General features: G+C 40.3%; 1 protein-coding gene across 2 annotated transcripts in view; it reads right to left on the reverse strand.

Moving 5' to 3' along the window:
* The window catches only part of pax2b (paired box 2b), a 45,068-nt gene extending 38,992 nt beyond the window's left edge, over nucleotides 1-6,076 (reverse strand). For both annotated transcript variants that reach the window (XM_049563836.1, XM_049563837.1), the window contains exons 1-3: nucleotides 5,470-6,076; nucleotides 3,824-3,989; nucleotides 3,052-3,249 (exon numbers count right to left, since the gene is read on the reverse strand). In XM_049563836.1, the coding sequence (XP_049419793.1) occupies nucleotides 3,052-3,249; nucleotides 3,824-3,989; nucleotides 5,470-5,512 (407 nt within the window). In that variant the 5' untranslated portion in view covers nucleotides 5,513-6,076. The remainder of the gene's footprint in view (nucleotides 1-3,051; nucleotides 3,250-3,823; nucleotides 3,990-5,469) is intronic.
* Nucleotides 6,077-18,998: the final 12,922 nt, after the last annotated feature.

Consider the following 18,998-nt stretch of genomic DNA (forward strand, 5'->3'; position numbering starts at 1 on the left):
AATATCGAGCGCCATTGAGGATTTTTTTTTTTTTTTTTTTTTTTTTTTAAATGTCTACCAACAGGGTAGTGTTACTTGTTGGTTGTGATGGCCCCTGACTCGTAGTACAACGCTGTCTCTGTAGCATTTAATAATGCATGCAGGCGAAAGGTGTTTAAATGGAGCATCCTCTTTTGTCAACAGTCCTGAGGTCAGACTGTCTGCCACAGAAACCCACGACTGGCCCCAGTCAGAGTCACCCAACTGGAAAAGACTTTGGCTCCAGTCTTACGGGTTGTTTTTTAATTTTTTTTTCTGAATTGTCTCAAGTGGGGGAACCCTTGTTTTAACACCTCTGGCAAAAAAAAAAAAAAAAACCCCTTCTCTCGTTTACTTTCAGATATTTTTCCAGTAGCATCACATGATCTGAAACACTTAGGATGTTTTCATTGATTTTTTTTGTGGACTGCTCCTTTAGAAATTCACTGAAATGCCCTGAAATATTAACCTCCAGCTAAATCAAAACAAATGCATCTCATTTGCGCGCCATTGTGTTTGTGTGTGTGCGTGTGTGTGTGTGTGGCACAGAGCAACACATTGAAATCAGCTTAAAGAAAAAAGAAAAAAAAATCAGCATTAAGCCGTAATAGAAATTCAAAGTAGCTCTCATATTTGGCTGATAGAATTACACTTCTTTGTATTCACAATTTAATTTCCCACATAAACAAAGACACATAAGGCTCCCCCACCCCCGGGGTCCAAAATAGAAAAAGCTTTAATTGGAATTGAAAAAACTTTATAGGGCTCTTTTAATGATATTAATGTACATTTTGAATTTATCACATACATGTGTCTGAGCCTCCTTAAATGGGGCTTTTTAAGCAGCCACGAAGCATGAAATGAATTTTCTTCAGCCTTTTTCTCTATTTAAAAGATGTCTTGTGTGGAGCTGTCCATGCTCTCCCATCAGCTCATTAAAATGTAATGCTGATGCTGGCTCTATGGAACAGTGCCTCTTAACCAAAGTTCATCACCAGGGATCTCTGGTGGAGGGGGGGTGAGGAGGGGTGAGGGTGGGGGTGTCCTGGGTCCTCCTGTAGCTGCCACTCTATGACTGTAGCAGGGGCGTAGGTTGCATTTCAGCATTGGGGTAGTGGGGGACATATTTTGAGCATGAAACACTTAATTTCTTGCTTTATGGTGGATTTTCATACACACATTTCTGCATTTTCTGCATCAATTTATGGTGTACATGTCTTTAATTTTATCAAAATAAAAGCCCTCTCCTTCTTTTCTGTTTTCATTTATTGGGAGGCATTGAGGGTCCCGGGCCATACAATTTTCAATTTTGAGCATCAAACACTTAATGTCTTGCTTTCTGGTGAATTTTCATATGAAACTTTGTACATTTTCTACTCAATTCATAGTTTTGAATGTCCTCAATTTAGTCACTATAAAAATTCTCTGTGTCATTCATATTTTTATTTATTGGGGGAGGCTGCGCCAGAAAGATTTGAGCATCAAACAGTCAATTTTTTGTTTTCTGGTGAATTTTTATACACCAATTTTTACATTTTCTACATCAATTTATTGTTTTAAATGTCTTCATTCTTGTCAGAATAAACGTTTTCTGCTTAATTTATGTTTTTATTTATTGGGGGGGCTTGGGGGTCCTTCGCCCAAAAAAAGTTGAGCCTGACACATTTAATTTCTTGCTTTCTCGTGATGTTTATACACCAATTTTTACATTTTCTACATTAATTTATGGTGTAAATGTCTTCAGTTTGGTCTGAATGAATGTTCTCTGCTTCCTTCATGTTTTTATTCATTGGGGGGGCTTTGGGGACCTTTGTCAGAAAAATTTGAGCATTTAACACTCAAGGTCTTGTTTTGAGGTGAATATTGAGGCACCACATTGTACATTTTCTACTTTAATTCATAGTGTAACTGTCTTCAGTTTTGTCAGAATAAAAGTTTCCTGCTTCATTTATGTTTTAAATTATAAGGGGGAGTTCGGGGGTCCTTCGCCAGAGAATCTTTAGCATCAAACACTTAAATTCTTACTTTCTGGTGAATTTTTAAACACAAATTAATGCGCTTTCTGCATGAATTTATGGTGTAAATGTCTTCAGTTTTGTCAGAATAAATGTTCTCTGCTTCATTCATATTTTAATTTATTAGGGGGCCTTTGGGGTCCTTCACTAGAAAATTTTGAGCATTTCTTGCTTTTAGGTGGATATTTAGGCACCAATTTGTGCATTTTCTGCATCAATTAATGGTTTACCTCCTCAATTTTGTAAAAAGGTAATGTTTTTATTTATTAGGGGTGGGATGGAGTGGGGGGAACAAATGCACCCACCATCCCCCACCCCTGAAATCTGCACCTATGACAAATAGTGCTGTTTATATATTTCTTTAAGAGAGATTTTTAGCATCAATAGTGATTCTTGAAATCTTAAATATGGATATTTTACCAGATAATTAGCCATAGCACTGTTATGCATCATCAATGTTACATCAATATTAATTACAGCAGGATACCATCTCGATTGTTAATGCAAGGATTTCTCTTGCAACAATATGTTTATATTTATCACCTTATTTTGCAAATTACAGCCAATCTGTTTCCCCTTAATTCTTCAAAATAAAATCCAGCAGAAAGCCATGAGCCTGTGTGCAGCAGCAGCAGCAGCTCCAGCACATTAGATGTGCTAAAGAAAATTGGCCTGCTTTATAGCGCCACGGGATCTGGTCACCGAATATTGATCGGTTTTCATCTCGACAGATTCACTCAGTCCTGGATGTACTGCTGATTGTTGAGGGAGTTTGGTCTGAAAGATTGAATTGCACCTCAGAGACCGCGGGCAGCTTCGGCGTGCCGGCCAGCACAAAAGTTGGTCAAACAATATTCTGCTGTGCGCTTAGCACAGATACACCGTGATAAATCATTTATTCATTAAGGTGTTTACACCCTGCAGCCCGGTGTTTAACCCCAGCTATATTTACAACAACAAAAAACATTAAATCCAAATTTGCATCTTTTCTTTTAAGCTTTTAACCGGTGCGTCCTACCTGTTAATGGATGAGACGCTGGGAACAGTGTCGTTGTCGCAGATGCCCTCTGCCAGCAGTCTGTCTCTGATCTCCCACGCAAACATGGTTGGGTTTTGCCTCTTGTAGTCTGCGATTTTTTCCACCACCTTTGGCGTGGCCACTTTAGGTTTAGACCCACCAATCACTCCTGGTTTGATGCTGCCAGTCTCGTAATATCTGCAAAAAATAATAATATTCTTACAGCTTGCAATATTTAAGACTCCATCCCACCGACACCCTCCTGGAGATTTAATATCATTTTAAACGCAATGATGCACACATTTATGACACATATGGCACTAGAACTACTTTTTAGCAGGAAAGTCAAACTTTTTTGCAGCAAACTATCAAACTTTTGCGTTTTATGAGTTTAACAGGCGTCTTTACATTAACATGATGGCACAAAACAAACACATTTTTTGCGTAAAAGCGAATTAAAATGCAAGAAAAATAAGAAAAATACACTGGTGCACGCATGCATACACGGCAAAGATGTAACTCTGTTAAATTCCGATTGAATGCATGTAAAAAATAAAGGAGAAGCCCACCTGATCTCCACTAACCCTCAAAAATACTGTTAATGCGTAATTTCGGACCATTATTTAACCATATGTGTAGGAATTTAAAGCTGAGTTTTATATGTGAGCCCACTGCTCCACCACCACTGCACACATATACATATATCCATCCACCTCCTCACACCCACCCAGCAGCACACTCGGTGAACCTGGCTGCAGAGGTCTTCACCCACCTGCCCAGGATCTTGCTGACGCAGCCGTGGCTGACCCGCAGCTGCCTGGAGATGTCGCAGGGCCGGACGCCCTGATGGGCCAGCTCCACTATCCGCTGCCTCACCACGTCCGGGAGGGGTCTGCCGTTCACAAACACCCCGCCGAGCTGGTTCACACCTCCGTGCCCTACGTGGGATACAACAGCAGCACACACACAACCGTAACATTACATAAAGTCGTCGTGGAGAGAAGAAGGCGCAGGTGAGTTTGGTGGGTGTAAAAATAATGACGGGAAATTGTGTTTTCTAGTGAGCAGGTGGATTTATATGTGTTTATGGTGTTATGGCGAAGCCTTAAAGGATGTTTGAAATCAGATTACTGTTTAAAAATATATATATTATTTGAATTTTTAATTTTAAGGACGCAGAAAGTTGTTTAGTGCCACCATGGAGGCGCCTTACGCGTTTTAAACGTTTAATAATGTATGAAATATGCAACACAGTGACTAAATAATTAAAATTTGTGAGTCATTATTTCCAATAATTAGTGAATAAAAATATTCTTATGTTATAATAAAAAGCAGAGTAGACACTGTAAAGCTAGTGTCCGTAATTATTAGTATTATTTTCATTTTTTATGACATTGCAGCTGAAAGTGTGTCTTATTTTAATCTGTATCCATGCATTTTGGTCTGTAGTTTCACTCCCTGTTTATATTTAACTTTTAAAATTACAATTAATTACATTAATTCTTTATAATATGCCAAATGTTGCAAATGTAGTCTGTTTTCAGACTAAATAAGACAAAATAAAAGGTTACATTTAAGTGATGAACACCGCCTCACACAGTCTGATTTTTCACCTGTCACACTCTTATTTTGCAGCTTGTGCAATTATTACAGTAACCTGCTTTGACCCATGAGTATGTGTCATTACCTGCTGTTTAAATGGTGCAAATAATAATTAAAAAAATAATTTATGTGAGGCTCCATATAGTCAGAGTTTCCCTGCCCTCATATTTTCCCAGCAGCTCCTGCACGGCTCATGTTTTGCCTATTAAGTTACACGCTCCCTCATTTTCCCTGCACGGTAATTTTAAATAATTGAACGAGCTTTGATTACTCATATTACATATTATTTAGTCAACGAAGAGGGCATCAATTATTCACACACATGCCCCAAATTACAATGATAGGAGTGTGTATGTTCAGCTGGACTTATAGAGTTTGTTGCTATTTGAATAATTTGAATAATAGATGTGTTATTGGGCCTGAAATACACACACACACACACACACACACACACACAGTTTACACACAGTGCGCGGGAAGCTGGAGGCTGATACACGTGTAAATTACAGAGCACCTGCCAACGCATGTTCTTTGTTTACTATGACAAGTTTAATTTGTGCAGTGCGTGCACAAGAGTTGCTGCAATTTGTTATATTTTTAGAGAATTTAAAAGCAGGATATGTGCACACGTGAGATAAAAGGAGTATTTATGGCACTGTGTTTCCATGTTTGCTGCATGTCAGTTTATTATGCGCCAAAATGCTGTTAGCACACATGCTCTCCGCTGCAGGCCGGTGTAATATGCACACATGCATTTATTCTTATTATTTCTATCCGCATGGAAGCTGCAGGGGGAACTCGGGTTGTGCTACTTACGGTGCATCGCAGTGAAGGGGTCCGCTTTGCAGTGAATATCCATTGGATAGCAAAGGAAAGAGAGATAATCAACTGAAGTCGCCGTGTCGCCTTCCTGTCACGGATGAAAATGTGAAGAGAAAAATTCGACTCGATGGAGGGACTTGAGTTTGCCCCTCCACCCCCTTGCTGCAACAACCGATCTGACGGCAACTTCTTCCCCCCAAAAAGTTGCCTTGTCTTCTTGCTGTCTTCAACAGTCCGGTCCGGGCGCGGAGGTCTGGCAGGTGCGCAGCAGCGGCATGACCGGATTGTTTCAGTGACGCGACCTGGGGTTTAGTTTGTGTTCTGCTGAAACAAAAAGGAAGAAGAAGCCTTGGTGGAGGTTAATTCTCACAGCGTGCCAGCCAGCGAGCAGTTTCTTCTTGCAAATGCACCGGTGCAGGTCCAGCGTGCAGGGCCGCGGTGTATCTCCTCAATCCTGGTGGCCTTGATTCACGCGTCAAAACACGGCGCGCGCACACACATCGGGTTGGTCTTCAGCGCTGGATGCGTAAGGCTGGATCTTTGGGGCTGGGAATGAAGCCTCTCTCTGTGTCTGTGGTTCTAAAAGCTGCAACCCTCCCCTCCTCTCCTCTCCTCTCCTCTCCTCTTCTCCCCCCTCTCCTCCCCCTCTGCACACCCCCCTTTTGCTTATATGGATGACTTGTCAGACAAAGGCAATAGATGCCAACACTTTGTGATTCGCCAACGCAAAGAGGGAAAAAAAGGGTCCAAATGAGGAGGTCTGTGGGTCTGACACACCGGCAGGAAGGGGAGGGAGATAAATAAGGAGCGGATCAGAGTTAGAAATATCAGATTATTACACATTATAACAGCTGTGAATTATAAGGAAGTTTTGAGATTATTTTTAAAACATCTGTGCGTCTTTCTGATTTTATTTTATTTATTTATTTTTTTACCACTCGGACTGTCTGTGGGAATATCTGTGCGTCCTCACACCCTAGATCTTCACATTTAATCTTTTTATTTAATGTATTTCCTCCACATGTGTCTTTATGTCCGCTCTGGAGCCCAATAGGCCTGAAATAATTATACAGCCTCATTTTGTTGCTTTAAAATGTCTAACAGGGGGGTAATATATGTTAACGCACATGCTTTGACCTCTTTACATCCAGCTGATGGTGTCATGATTGCAGTGGTCCAAACTGGGAGCACTGGAGGTGGTTGGAGGTTGGAGGTGAGAGTGGTCTGCACGCAGCAGTGCCGCTCAGCTTCTGTAGATGGCGCTGTATGGTTTCTCAAATTTTAAAGGTGCTGTCAAAGTCCTCCCCCCCCAAAAAAAGTGGAACTTGGGGTGCAGTTGAGTGATCAAAGTTAGGAGTTACAGATATTCTTCCGCAGCAATAATCCATGTGTTATAGATCCATGTAGGGTGGTGCAGGGAATGAAACAGCAGATGAGACCTGGCCTCCACCTGCAGGGTGAAGTTAAACTGAGCAGTGATGGAGGGAAAGTCAAGAGGCTTCATTTGGGATCCTGTTTATATATATTTTTTACACAGGCATTTATAATATTTATAAGAATCATTAAAGTTTGATTTTTTTTTTTAGATAAATTATACAATTAAATAAATAATAACGTGTAGAAATAATAATAAATTGTTAAAAATAAAGTTATAATTAAATTCACTACTACTAGTCATCATTATAATAATATATAGAATTAATAATAAATTAATAGAAATAAAATTATAAAATGAAATCTTACTACTACTACTATTAATAATAATAATGATAATTATAAAAATAATAATAACGTGTAGAATTAAGAATAAATTAATAAAAATAAAATAAAAATAAAATACCACTACTACTACTAAAATTAATAATATTACATGTGTAGAATTAAGAATAAATTAATAAAAATACAATAATAAATATTACTACTAATACTACTACTTCTACTACCAATAATAATCATAATAATAATAATAATAGTCATCATAAGAACGTGTAGAATTAAGAATTAATTAACAAAAATAAAATACTACTACTACTAATAATAACCATAATAATGATATTGTATAGAATTAAACTAATAATAATAATTATTAATATGATAATGCTAAACTGAATTTGTGAAGCACTTTTCCTAACAAAGTTTAAAAAAGGAAGCAAAGCAAAGAAATTAAAAGAAAATAAAAAGTAAAATTAAAAGAATATAAAGATGAATAAATCAAAACCTCAAACTGATCAAAATGTCAGTCAATTAGTCTTTTAATATTCCTGCATGCCTTACATGACGGTACTTATAAAATATATTTAAATATAATGTATTTTAAAATTATAAAATAATAAAAAAATAATTAAAAAATGATCGATAATAACATAAGATTTCAAAATAAAATACATCACTCCAGGTGAGTGTCTAATTCTCCTCGTTATTGTTTCGTGCACGCGCTCTCCGCCACGTATTTGACCATATTTTGGGTGGGGGGTGTGGAGGGTGTGGGGGGTGTAGGTAGGTGGGGTTTGGGGGCAGACGGCCACATCTCTGCCTCCTGGTCAGGTTAGGGGATGATTTCTCTTTTTGTTACTGTTTTTGGAGAGAGCTTCTGGTACAATATGTAGCACTATAGGCTGTAATTTCACAGCCGGCTGCACATTTCCCTTAAAGCTACATCCTTTTTTTTTTTTTTTTTTCTCCCCCCTATAAGACCCCCGCCACCACCTCCACCACCATCATCATCACCCCCTCCCTCAGTTTCCTCTCGTGCCCTCCTGCTCCCACAATCTGATCTCCCCACTGCAAAAATTAAGCAGAAGCAGGAAACAAAATGATTTCTTCTCTTTATAAATATCTAAACAAACACTCTGTTTTCACGTGTTCACTTTGTTTGTGTCTGAGCAGCACGTGCGCTGACCGTGTGGTCAGATGGGCCCTCTTTTTAGGAAGGGGGTCCATTCAGCTGCAACAACACGGGGGTCACAGAAGCCATTTAAACAACACAAAAGCTGAATTAATTATCACCTCTTCTTCTTATTTTTGCAGCTCCTTTAATAATTAATACTAATAACCACGTGTAGCCAGGAAACAGCCCAAATTTTCTGTAGAAAAATTAGAATTGAAATCAATTACTGACTCCGCTCTGCAGTGTTTAAGACACTGCATGTCAAGAGTTTGGAAAATGTTTTTGGAGCCCGGGTGCACCCATTAGGAGAGGTGTAATGTATTGACAGAGAGCAATTTATCTTTTGCCCCGCTTCCTAATGGCCTGTGCAGAGAGGAGAGAGGAGAGGTGGCATGCAGGAGGAGGAGGAGGAGGAGGAGGAGGAAGCGGCAGCAGCATCGAGGGTCCTGCACGCAGCTCCACCCGCCGAACATCAGCTCACACTTTGAGGCAACTGTGGGGAGGATGATGGAAGGAAGAACTTTTTTATTTCTGGAGGTGGGAGAGGTGTCATTTATGTTTTCTTTCCTCTCTCTCTCTCTCTCTCTCTCTCTCTCTCTCTCTCTCTCTCTCTCTCTCTCTCTCTCCCTCTGTGTGTCTCCTCCCGTGCAGGTTGTCTCGCGTTATTCCAACGTCACCAATCGATCTGAGTTTCCCTGCAGAGGGGAGCTGACACCACTTGGTTGTAAGTTGAATATTAATCCTTTTCGATTGCAGGGAGGGACTCTGTCAGGAGAGTTATGGCGGCTGTGTGGCGACATTTGTAAATCTGTGCATGCTCACATATCCTACATCATAATTAAAACTATTCTCAGGCTCTTTACGTGTCAAAAATCCACATTAAACGACCAGCTCTTAAAACACACCTGCATCCACTAACACACACATCTCCTGACACTGTTACTGTACACTGGGTTGTCCTCACTGTGTCCATGTGCTCCAGCAGCGAGCAGCCACAAACACTCCCGGGCTACAAATCTTTTTTTTTTTTTTTTTTGCTGGCGTGAACAGATGGAGCATCAATTTGATTCCATCCTCGACACCGTGAAAGATTGATTTTGCACTTGCTTTTAATTTTGCCCATAATTAATTGGATCATTACGACTGTTTTCCATCGATCCCCCCTCGTTTAAATGTAAAATTAGAATGTGATCTATGTTTCTTATCATCGCTTTTATTTATTTTGTCCTGTTTGCTCCGTGTTGTTGCAACAAAAATCCTCTTTTTTTTATAATTATATATCATTTATGGACACTTATTTAGGCGTGTATTTCCTGTGCATTAATATCGCAGAGTTATAAACTAATTATAACATCAGTGTGTGGCCTATTGATTGGAACACACGCTGGTCCTGTGCAGCATCTCATAACAAAATCTCGTTTAAATATTCATATATTTTACTGTATTTATTCCCAGCTTTGCATTTATGATATTAATATAATGTGAACATAATTTTCAAGTAATAAGTGCAAATTCGGCTGCATTATTATGAGCATTATTGCCGTTTATTATCAGCCAGGCTGCATCTCTCTTTTTTTTTTTAAATTATTTATTTTTTTTAATTTTTTATTTCTTTAACAAATATTCTGTGGCTAAATAAAAAAAATAAATTAATAAAAAAAAAGTGGGAAGTCTCAAGTATTCTTTTTCAACTTCAGGTGACAGGCAGGATTGTGGGAAATTACATGATCGACACACATTCATCACAAATTACCAATAAATTATTTTTTGTCGTGTGTTTCCTCGAGTTCAGAGATGTTTTTGGTAAGTAAACCCAATTATTATTTTAAAAAAAAAAAATACATTTTAAAAGCTGAAATACACCCTAAAAAGTGAATTTAAACACTATAATATAAAACAAAATCGCATTTTTTGTTGTTTCCATCAGTGCTTCGATCTCAAATCTGACGCCATCTTATATATTTCACACCATTCCCCCCCAGAAGTGCACTTATAAATAAATATGTCAGTTTAATGCAGCCAATTTAACCGTTTACTGTCGTTGATGGGGAATCATCAAAAATTAAGAATAGACGTAAAAGTCAATGCGGAAGTTTACAGCTGTCAGGCTCGTATTTCAGATGATAAAACACACACACACACACACACACACACACACACACACACACACACACTGGGAGCTGCTCTCACTGTTCTTCACCCAGTTTGCTGTTAACTCCAATTAAATTCTTCTCCTTTAGCTGCATGTTGGCAGGCTGGCTGTTCAGCTGATGATCTGTCCCGTCATTAGTCCTCACACACACACACACACACACACACACACACACACACACACTGAGTGGTTCCACTGATTTTGCATTGTATTAAAGATCCAAATGCAAGTGAGATCAGGTTACATTACTTTGATTAGAAAACACTTTGTTAAATTACTTTTCATACCCTGAGCACAAAAGCAGTCAGACAGTTGAGTTTCTGAGCTTTTCCATGCCTCAGGTACAACAAATCATTAAGAAAAATTAACATCTCATTTGCATTTAAACGTGAATGAAGGGCCAAATTACAAAAAAATAACATTACATATTATTATTAATAAAATCATTAGTATCAGAAGCTTTTAAATCCACTCCACAAAAATCTCACTCCTGCATCTTATTCCCTTTCTCCCCCCCCATATCCCTTACAAAAAAAAAGAAATTACCATATATATTCTGAATATTTCACCCACGTTGTCTCTCCATCTCACGTGCATTAACACGCCAAGTTGGGGAATCAAGTGGCAGAGACTTAAAATACACACTCGCTCCTCATTCATTATGCAGATTTGCAAGTAATTGTTAAATATGCCCCGCAGTGCTGGATTAAAAATAGGACTGTATCTTGTCATTTTCAAAAGTATTCTCCGTGTTACATTTATTGTACTGGGAACAAGGGCTAAATCCCGTCTCTTTCCCCCCTCTATCAAAGTTTCCACATGAATAGTTAAATGTGTGCCCCTCTGGTTGGGACTTAACAAAGACTGGGGAGGCGTTACTGTAAAAAATTTGAGGGCAGTGGTAAAATAAAAGTCAGGGATATAAAGAAGTTCAGCCTGAAACATTTTTAAATTTTATTATTCGACACAAACTTAAAAGAATCCTTCACCTCCACCTTCAAGAGAAGCCTCTCTTCCAGTGGATAAAGGCAGCCAGTCCTCCCATAAGGCCCTGGGTTCATCACCGTGGGAGAAGCTGATCCCACGTCTGGATCCTTCAGTGTGTGTGTCTCTCTTTCTCTCTTTCTCAGTGTGTGTGTGTGTGTGTGTGCAGCAGAGATCAGCCCGAGGCGGCTCGGAGGTGTCCCGCCAGCTGCCTGTGTCCCAACCAGACAGCCAACAGCTTCCAATCACATGTCAGCAATATGGGAAACAGAGCTTCTGTCCAGTGGGCCGCTGACATGTGTTAGCCTATGGCATGTGAATGCATAATGTAGCAGTCACCTCCTGGTGGCAGGCTTTGAACTCACCTTTTTTTTTTTTCCTGTGTATACCTCACACAAGTTGATTTCTTTAACATATTTTTTTGAAAAGCGCCTGGACAAAACCTTAAAAAAACATCTGTAAAATGTTTATTTTTTGTGCTACTGTTATTAAATTTGACATGAAGTGAGGTGAGGCTTCATGCTTTGGTTCTAAAGTGTTTTCAGGCTGAGTTCTGCTCATCTGGAGCATCTTTTCTCAAGAAAATATTTAGGCGAGGATTAAAAAGAAAACGTTTAAACTTAGTCTATGAAAGAAGCTTGATTCTGACTGTTGGGGGAAAAAAATCAGTGTTACCTTTAAAATGAGATCTTGCATGTGCACATACTAAAAATTCAGTTTACTTTGGCTTTTTAGGTGAATTTTACAGGGTTGGTAAAAGGTTAATTCTCCCTCTTTGTCTGTGCTGGTTATCTTCGTTGTAACGATGAGGATGTCAGCTGCACATTTGCTGATTAGTTTGTGTGTGTGTGTGTGTGTGCTTGTGTGTGTGTACACATATATTCCTCTCCCCAGAAATCTACGGATGAGCAGCTCCCACATAAGCTCCTGATCACTTCTGTAAATGCTTCCTGTCACCTTCAGTGGTGTAATGATCATGAAAATTGTGACCTTGATCTATGGAAAGCCATAATGTGACTGAATGGCCTCCTCCCACGCACTTTCTCACCGGCTCCGAGCTCCGGAGGTATGCTAAAGGACGGCTCGGAGGAAGATTGTTTAGTGGTAATAAAAAGCCAGTAGTTTGGCTTGTAATGGTTCGGGCATTCCTCCTCTCCACAGCCATTTGGCTAAATCTCCAGTGATGGAGGCCTGTGTGAATTTAGATGAGAATCTGGGAGATGTTGACGCTTGTCCTCGGGCAGTGGGGAGATTTTATTGTCTGGTGGTCCAACATGATCAAGCACATAACTGTGTTTAGGGGATAGGAGAGTGCAACATTGATGTGATGTCCTTTTAGTGCAGAATTTAAAAATCCCCGTGCCATCATGGTGTTATGGTGCACATAGTGGTGTTGGAAGTTGTCAGCCACTGGTTTATTATCATTGTTTACTTGTGGAGTGACAGAGGAGAGCTGTAATCTGTGACCACGGCCATAAAGATACATACTTTTATGGTGTCACGTTAGACACAAAGCTGGAGTTTGTTTTCTAAAGTGCGGTGTTTTTGCGCTTTAAATAAAGTGTCTGTTTATATGAATTTGAATGTGTGCGGCAGTCTGATGTGTTTGGCACAGGAGCAACTTCCCCAATGTTTGTTTTTCATTTCTGTTTTGCTCCAAGTGATGCTAGGGAAAAAAATAGAAGAGAGAAAATCCATCTCTGGCATGATGTTGCTCGAATTCTCATTTAGTCTGGAAAATCTGGTTTGCGCAACGTTGTTTATGATCACACCCTTGCCAGCTTTTCATATTTAAACGAGCAAAGGTTTAATTACCAAATGATGACAGTGTCATATGGTGCCATGATGGCACAGGGTGTCTAATGAATGCAGGGGAGCGAGGGATGCGTACGCGACACTGAGTGACAGTGGGATGCACAGATCAAAACAGAAAAAAAAGAAGAGGCAGAGACAGTAAAACATCTGTAATTTGCAATTCACTAATGTTCAATGGTTGCTCATGGATTAAGAATTTTAAACTATTGTCTGCCAGATGGAAGAGGAGAGGGAGGGAGGGGTTGCAGAGGAGGAGGAGGGGGCTTCTAAGCAGCATATTTACATCTGTATATCAACCCTGGATTTAGTAATCAGACTGAGGAAAAACCAACTGCCTCCAAAAACACTCTCGGGGCGTTGCATCTATTACCTATTTTCCAGCAGCACAAACATTAGAGGATGATTCTCCCTGTCTTTTCCCCCTTATTTAAATTTGCCAGGACAGCTTGTAGATTGTGGGGAGTTGTGTGCACGACTTGCTCCTATCTATCTCGATATAATCACGAGACAGTTTGGAGTGCCGGACCCGGGTCTGCTCACACATCAGAGTTAATTTCACCGGGATGTTGATGCGCTCTGAAATATTGCACTGAAGTAATATCAGTTAGTGGGCCGCCAAAAGATGTACATGCTTAACCAGGCATGAAACCTTGCTGAATTACACAGTATTTATACTTATCTCAGATCAGCGCATTTGTCATTAAAATTTGGTCTGGTTGCCTGTCTGTTTTATGGATCTGTTTAATGATGCACTGTGTAATGGTGTTACAATGTATGGCCCCGGCTATTGGCACATTTCACTCAGCAGCGTCAATAAATAACCACAGCAACCTTCAACTTTCATCTCCACTCGGAGGCTTCTTGTGTTCCACAGTCCTCGGCGTTTTGGTTGAGTCTGTTGCCTTCAGCATGTCAATGACACCCACCAACAAATCATGTACTTCATCAGTGGTGGAAGAAGAACTCAGGTTTTTTACTTAAAGGTTCAGTGTGTAGGATTTCGGGGGATATATATCAGCAGCATCACCTGAAACTAAGAAATGTGCCGCTTCTGGTGTGTTCTCATCTACGGAGGTCGCCATGTTTCTATAGTAGCCACGAGCAGACAAACCAAATACTGGCTCTAGATTGGGACATTCACTTTTTGCGTCAGCTACCTCAGTTACCAGCCCCTACACGACAAAATTGTTGGAAAAAGTATAGATGTTTTTCATGTGACACTTCTTTATTCAGTGTTTTTACCAGTTTTAATCACCTGGTCTGTTTGTTTGGGAGAGGAAGAGACCCTGTGGATAATTCGGCTCTCGGTAGAAACCTCCTGAACGTCCGAATCTTAAGTTATCGAGCCCGGTCTCACTCCAAAATCGTCAAAATTCTGGCACTTGGGCAGTGATTTGGGGCGTCAGGAACCAATGAAAAAATCTGTCCTTTAACGTCGGCATGGTTGCCATTGTAGTTTAACGGCTCCCTGTGGCATCAGGGGGAAACGCAGCAGGGCAAGGACGAAAGTTAAGACAGCAAAAGTCCAACCAGGGCGGGCAGGAGGGTGGGAATGGGTCCAACAAACACTGACTTTAACCCGAGAGAGCGATGTTTATGTCTCTTAAGATTCTAAAACCAAACCCTGTTCTTTTTTCCTAAACCCAACCATGTGTGTTTGTTGTTGAAGGAAAACAAAAGTCAATTTGCGGTGTTGTACCGACGTGGTGCATTTATTTTGAAAGAGACTGTATGTAAACGTTTAATTTCCTGTGAAAACAGAAGTGTATTTTGAAAGAAAACAATGCGTGTAACAGGCAGAACTTGACACGGTGTCCCAGAACGTCAACAACCAACACACCCAGTGAGAATGTGTTGAAATATCAGAAAGAAAAATGTCAGCATACATTAGCAGGTGCTGGCCTGTCTACGTCATGCCGAACAGCTTTGGAGAAACACTGATTTGTAACCTTAAACTGCTTTATTCAGTTTTCTTACTGGTTTTAATCACATGGAGTTTCGTTTATAAAACAATGTGTAGGATCCATACTAAAATGTGCGTATGGACAAAAGCCAAAAATGGAGTGCACCAAAAAGTATTCAGCAGTTTCTACAATCAGGCTTCCACGTCACCAATTTTCCATCTCTAAAATGTTCGTAAGCATGGGTCAAAGTTTCTCCCACCAAGTCTCTTTCTATAGATCGCAACTTTTGCATGGGAAGTGGTGTACGCCTCTTTCGTGCCTCGTTTCGTGCCTACGCAGTGTTTATAAATGAGACCCTGAATGGTCCATTTGTTTTGGAGAGCCTTTTTTGTTGTTTGTTGGTCTAGACAACACATTCTCACTCCGACCTCGTCACATTTGGTCATGGACTTTACATGTCCTGATACAACGTGCAAGGTACCCTGGGTGCGTTGGTTGTTGACGTTCTGGGACACCGTGTCAAGTTCTGCCTGTTACATGCATTGTCCTCTTTCAAAATACACTTCTGTTTTCACAGGAAATTTAATGTTAACATTCAGTCTCTTTCAAAATAAAAGCACTATGTCAGTACAACAATGCAAATTGACATTTTTCTTTTTCCTCCAACACCTAACGCACATGGCTGGGTTTAGGAAAAAAGAACACGGTTTGGCTTTAGGATCTTATGGGACATGAACACCACTCTCCAGGGTGAAGGCCAGTGTTTGTTGGAACCATCCGCCACCCCTCATGTCAGCCCTACTTGGACTTTTGCAGCCTTAACTTTTGTTCTTGACCTGTCACGTTTCTCCCTGACACCACCGAGCACCAATAAACTACAACGGCGACCGGCCATGCATCTTGCCAATGTTGGACGTCTTTTTTCCGTCAATGTCTGAGGCTGCCAGTCACTATTCAAGCGCCGGATTTCGATGACTTCGGCGTGAGACCGGGTTGATCTTGAACAGTTGAACAGTTGTCCTCATCTTGGCAAGCGTTTCACCTATAGGTGCGTCACCAACAACCATTGATTTAATACAATGGAAATTTACAAATTCAACATTTCTATTGTTCGCTGAAATGTAAGAGGCCAACTGACTTTTACAGACCAATAATTTCCTGGTAGCCATGTTGTCAAAGATGCACACCATAAAATTACTACATCCCTGGTTCAGCTGAAGCCAGAGACATTTGTTGCATGTCATCTCCTTCTCTCGTCAATCTCCACCATCTTCTATCAATAAAGGTTAAATCACCAAAAAATACAAAGAGCAAAATGAGGAACATGTTGCAGTATAGTTTGCAAACTCTTTGTAATTTGAAGTTAAGTTAAATTTGACAAGAACAGTCAGTGTCACTGGTATGCTCCTTTAATCCTGGATCTATTCAGCAGGAGTGGACTGTGGAGAGCTCACCCTTTCATTAGTAATTAAGTGCTGTTGTCATGCTGTGACGTAATGAGTTTACCCCGGCCATCCATCCTGTGACACCGAGGGCTCCTCCCACTGAATCACACACCAGGAAGCAGCACATTATCTACTCAGACAGATACGTGTACGATAAATATTTAAATATTTACTGCCACGCTGAGGGACCCACTCGTGTCATTCTGATGTCGCTTTAAAGAAAAGAGCTGACTCCTTGTTTTCATTGCACGCTGGATGTACTCTGAGGCAGACACATGTTGTAGCAGTTGTTGCCGGCGATATATCGGGGCCCTCTGACTGTACAGGTCTCCCATGGCTCTCTCCCCAGGACTGTGAAAACATCTGTCACGGCGGCTGCCATTTTCCTCTGTGGTCAGAGCGTCAGGTGAAGGTGCTGCCTGCTAGCCTCATGACATGGTACACATGGGTACCTCCAACAACAGTGCTCATTAACAGGCAAATGGAGCAGGAGCCCCAGCAAATTGAGCAGCGTTTCGCCAGGATCGGCCCTGCCAGATTGTTCAGATAGCCAAAGTGACATCACCAAGTGCCAGCCCCCTTTGCCCCCACCCCCCTCCAAAAAAATTAACATCCCTAATCATCTGCCAGGCTAAACATTATTCTTCATGATTCAGATCAGCCATGCTTGCCCTCCACTCACAGAGTATCTCTCCTCTCTCTGGGCCAAAAGCAGCCAGCCTTGGACTGATTGCTCAGCCTTTTGTGCCCTTCGTTTGTGAGAATGGCAAATCGATTCGAAAATCATCAGCCATGAGCGGCTCTCATGCAGAGCTGGGCGCGTGAGTGTTGCAGATATGAAATGGAAATCAGGAAAACAGAAAGTGAGGGGCCCCTGTGTTTTTGGATAAAGTGTCACTGAGAAATAAACCCACAAATAAGTTTGGTTTTTGTGCATAAGAAATAAATGATCGAATCTGTGATTGTGTCTTTAACATGACTCCACCATAATTCAAAACACAGGATTAATATTTAAATACAGGGCCTAACACTACATAACAAATCTGTTATTAAAATAGGTTATCAGTTATTCTGTTTCCTGATGCTTTTAAAGACTCGTTCCTATAAGTAAACATGTAATTTTAATTAGGATCAACCAAAATCTAGGGCTGTAAAGCAATTCCAAAAATTAATCTAATTAATTACATACTCTGTGATTAATTAATCTAAGTTAATGCATCAATTTTTGCTGTTAAAGTATTCTAACAATTAATTATCAATTGAATTTTGGCAGATGTGTCGTAAAGCTACTGGATTTCGGACGCAATTGTCTCCCCGTCCTCTACCACCGAATATGTCTGCAGTCCATTGCAATCCATTTTGCAAGGGAGCTAGTTGGTTGGTTACAAGTATACTTACTCAGTTTGAATGTCTGGTTGAGTGTGGCTTGACGAGGCTGGCTGCTAGCGTTAGCATCAGAGGTTGTGCTAGCTCAGACCTCAGGGTTCACTGCTAAATACTTTGATGATTGGACATACTCGGATGGTACGGAAATTTGGTGCTCCTATCAACAGTTTCATCTGAACGTTCCATTCACGGAGCCAAGCAGCGTCGTCTTGTCTGCCAATGACACAACGGGTCAAAGGGCATGACGGAACATGATCAGTCAGCGTTAATTTTTCACCACATTGTTTTTTCTGTGATTAATTAATTGAAATGAATGTGTTATTTTGGCAGCCCTACCAGAAACACATAAAAAGTTGTATTTTTTTCTTTTTCTGTGAACTTAAGTGTATGTGGGATGACTGCTGGTAAAGTGGGACACGTTATATTATAATTTACCTTATTTGTTTTTTATACATGATCCAAATGTCTATTCTAAATACCTCAAGGGCACTGCTGCACTATACAGAAGAAAAATGGGACAATTTTCTTCACCTTATGTGGATTTAAAAGTATTGGAAATGTCCGACTGTCTGAGCCTGTACCCCCATCTTGTTTTTGACATCTTTTTATGGCACACTTTGTTTTATTTATCGATTTATTCATTTTTGGCAATTTATGAAAAATGTTTGTCACTGGTTGGGTGTTTTTTTCTTTTTTTGTTTTTAAATTTTAAACACTAGTGGGGTGAAACGATCCAGAAACCCACACTTAAAACACATGACGTGTGTTCTGTAATCACAACCAGTAGAATTTACAAAGTGTCTTTTATATACGCATCCTGTTATATTCGATACCCCCATTCTTCCGACTCTCGACCACTCTTCTTTCAGATACATTAATTTCAGGGCCCAGTCTGTCACAAAAACCTCCAGAGTTCCTCTCAGCACATGTGATAATCCCTCCAATGGTAT

The sequence above is a fragment of the Epinephelus fuscoguttatus genome, linkage group LG20 (genome assembly GCF_011397635.1).
Source record: "Epinephelus fuscoguttatus linkage group LG20, E.fuscoguttatus.final_Chr_v1".
In the NCBI taxonomy this organism is placed as follows: domain Eukaryota; kingdom Metazoa; phylum Chordata; class Actinopteri; order Perciformes; family Serranidae; genus Epinephelus; species Epinephelus fuscoguttatus.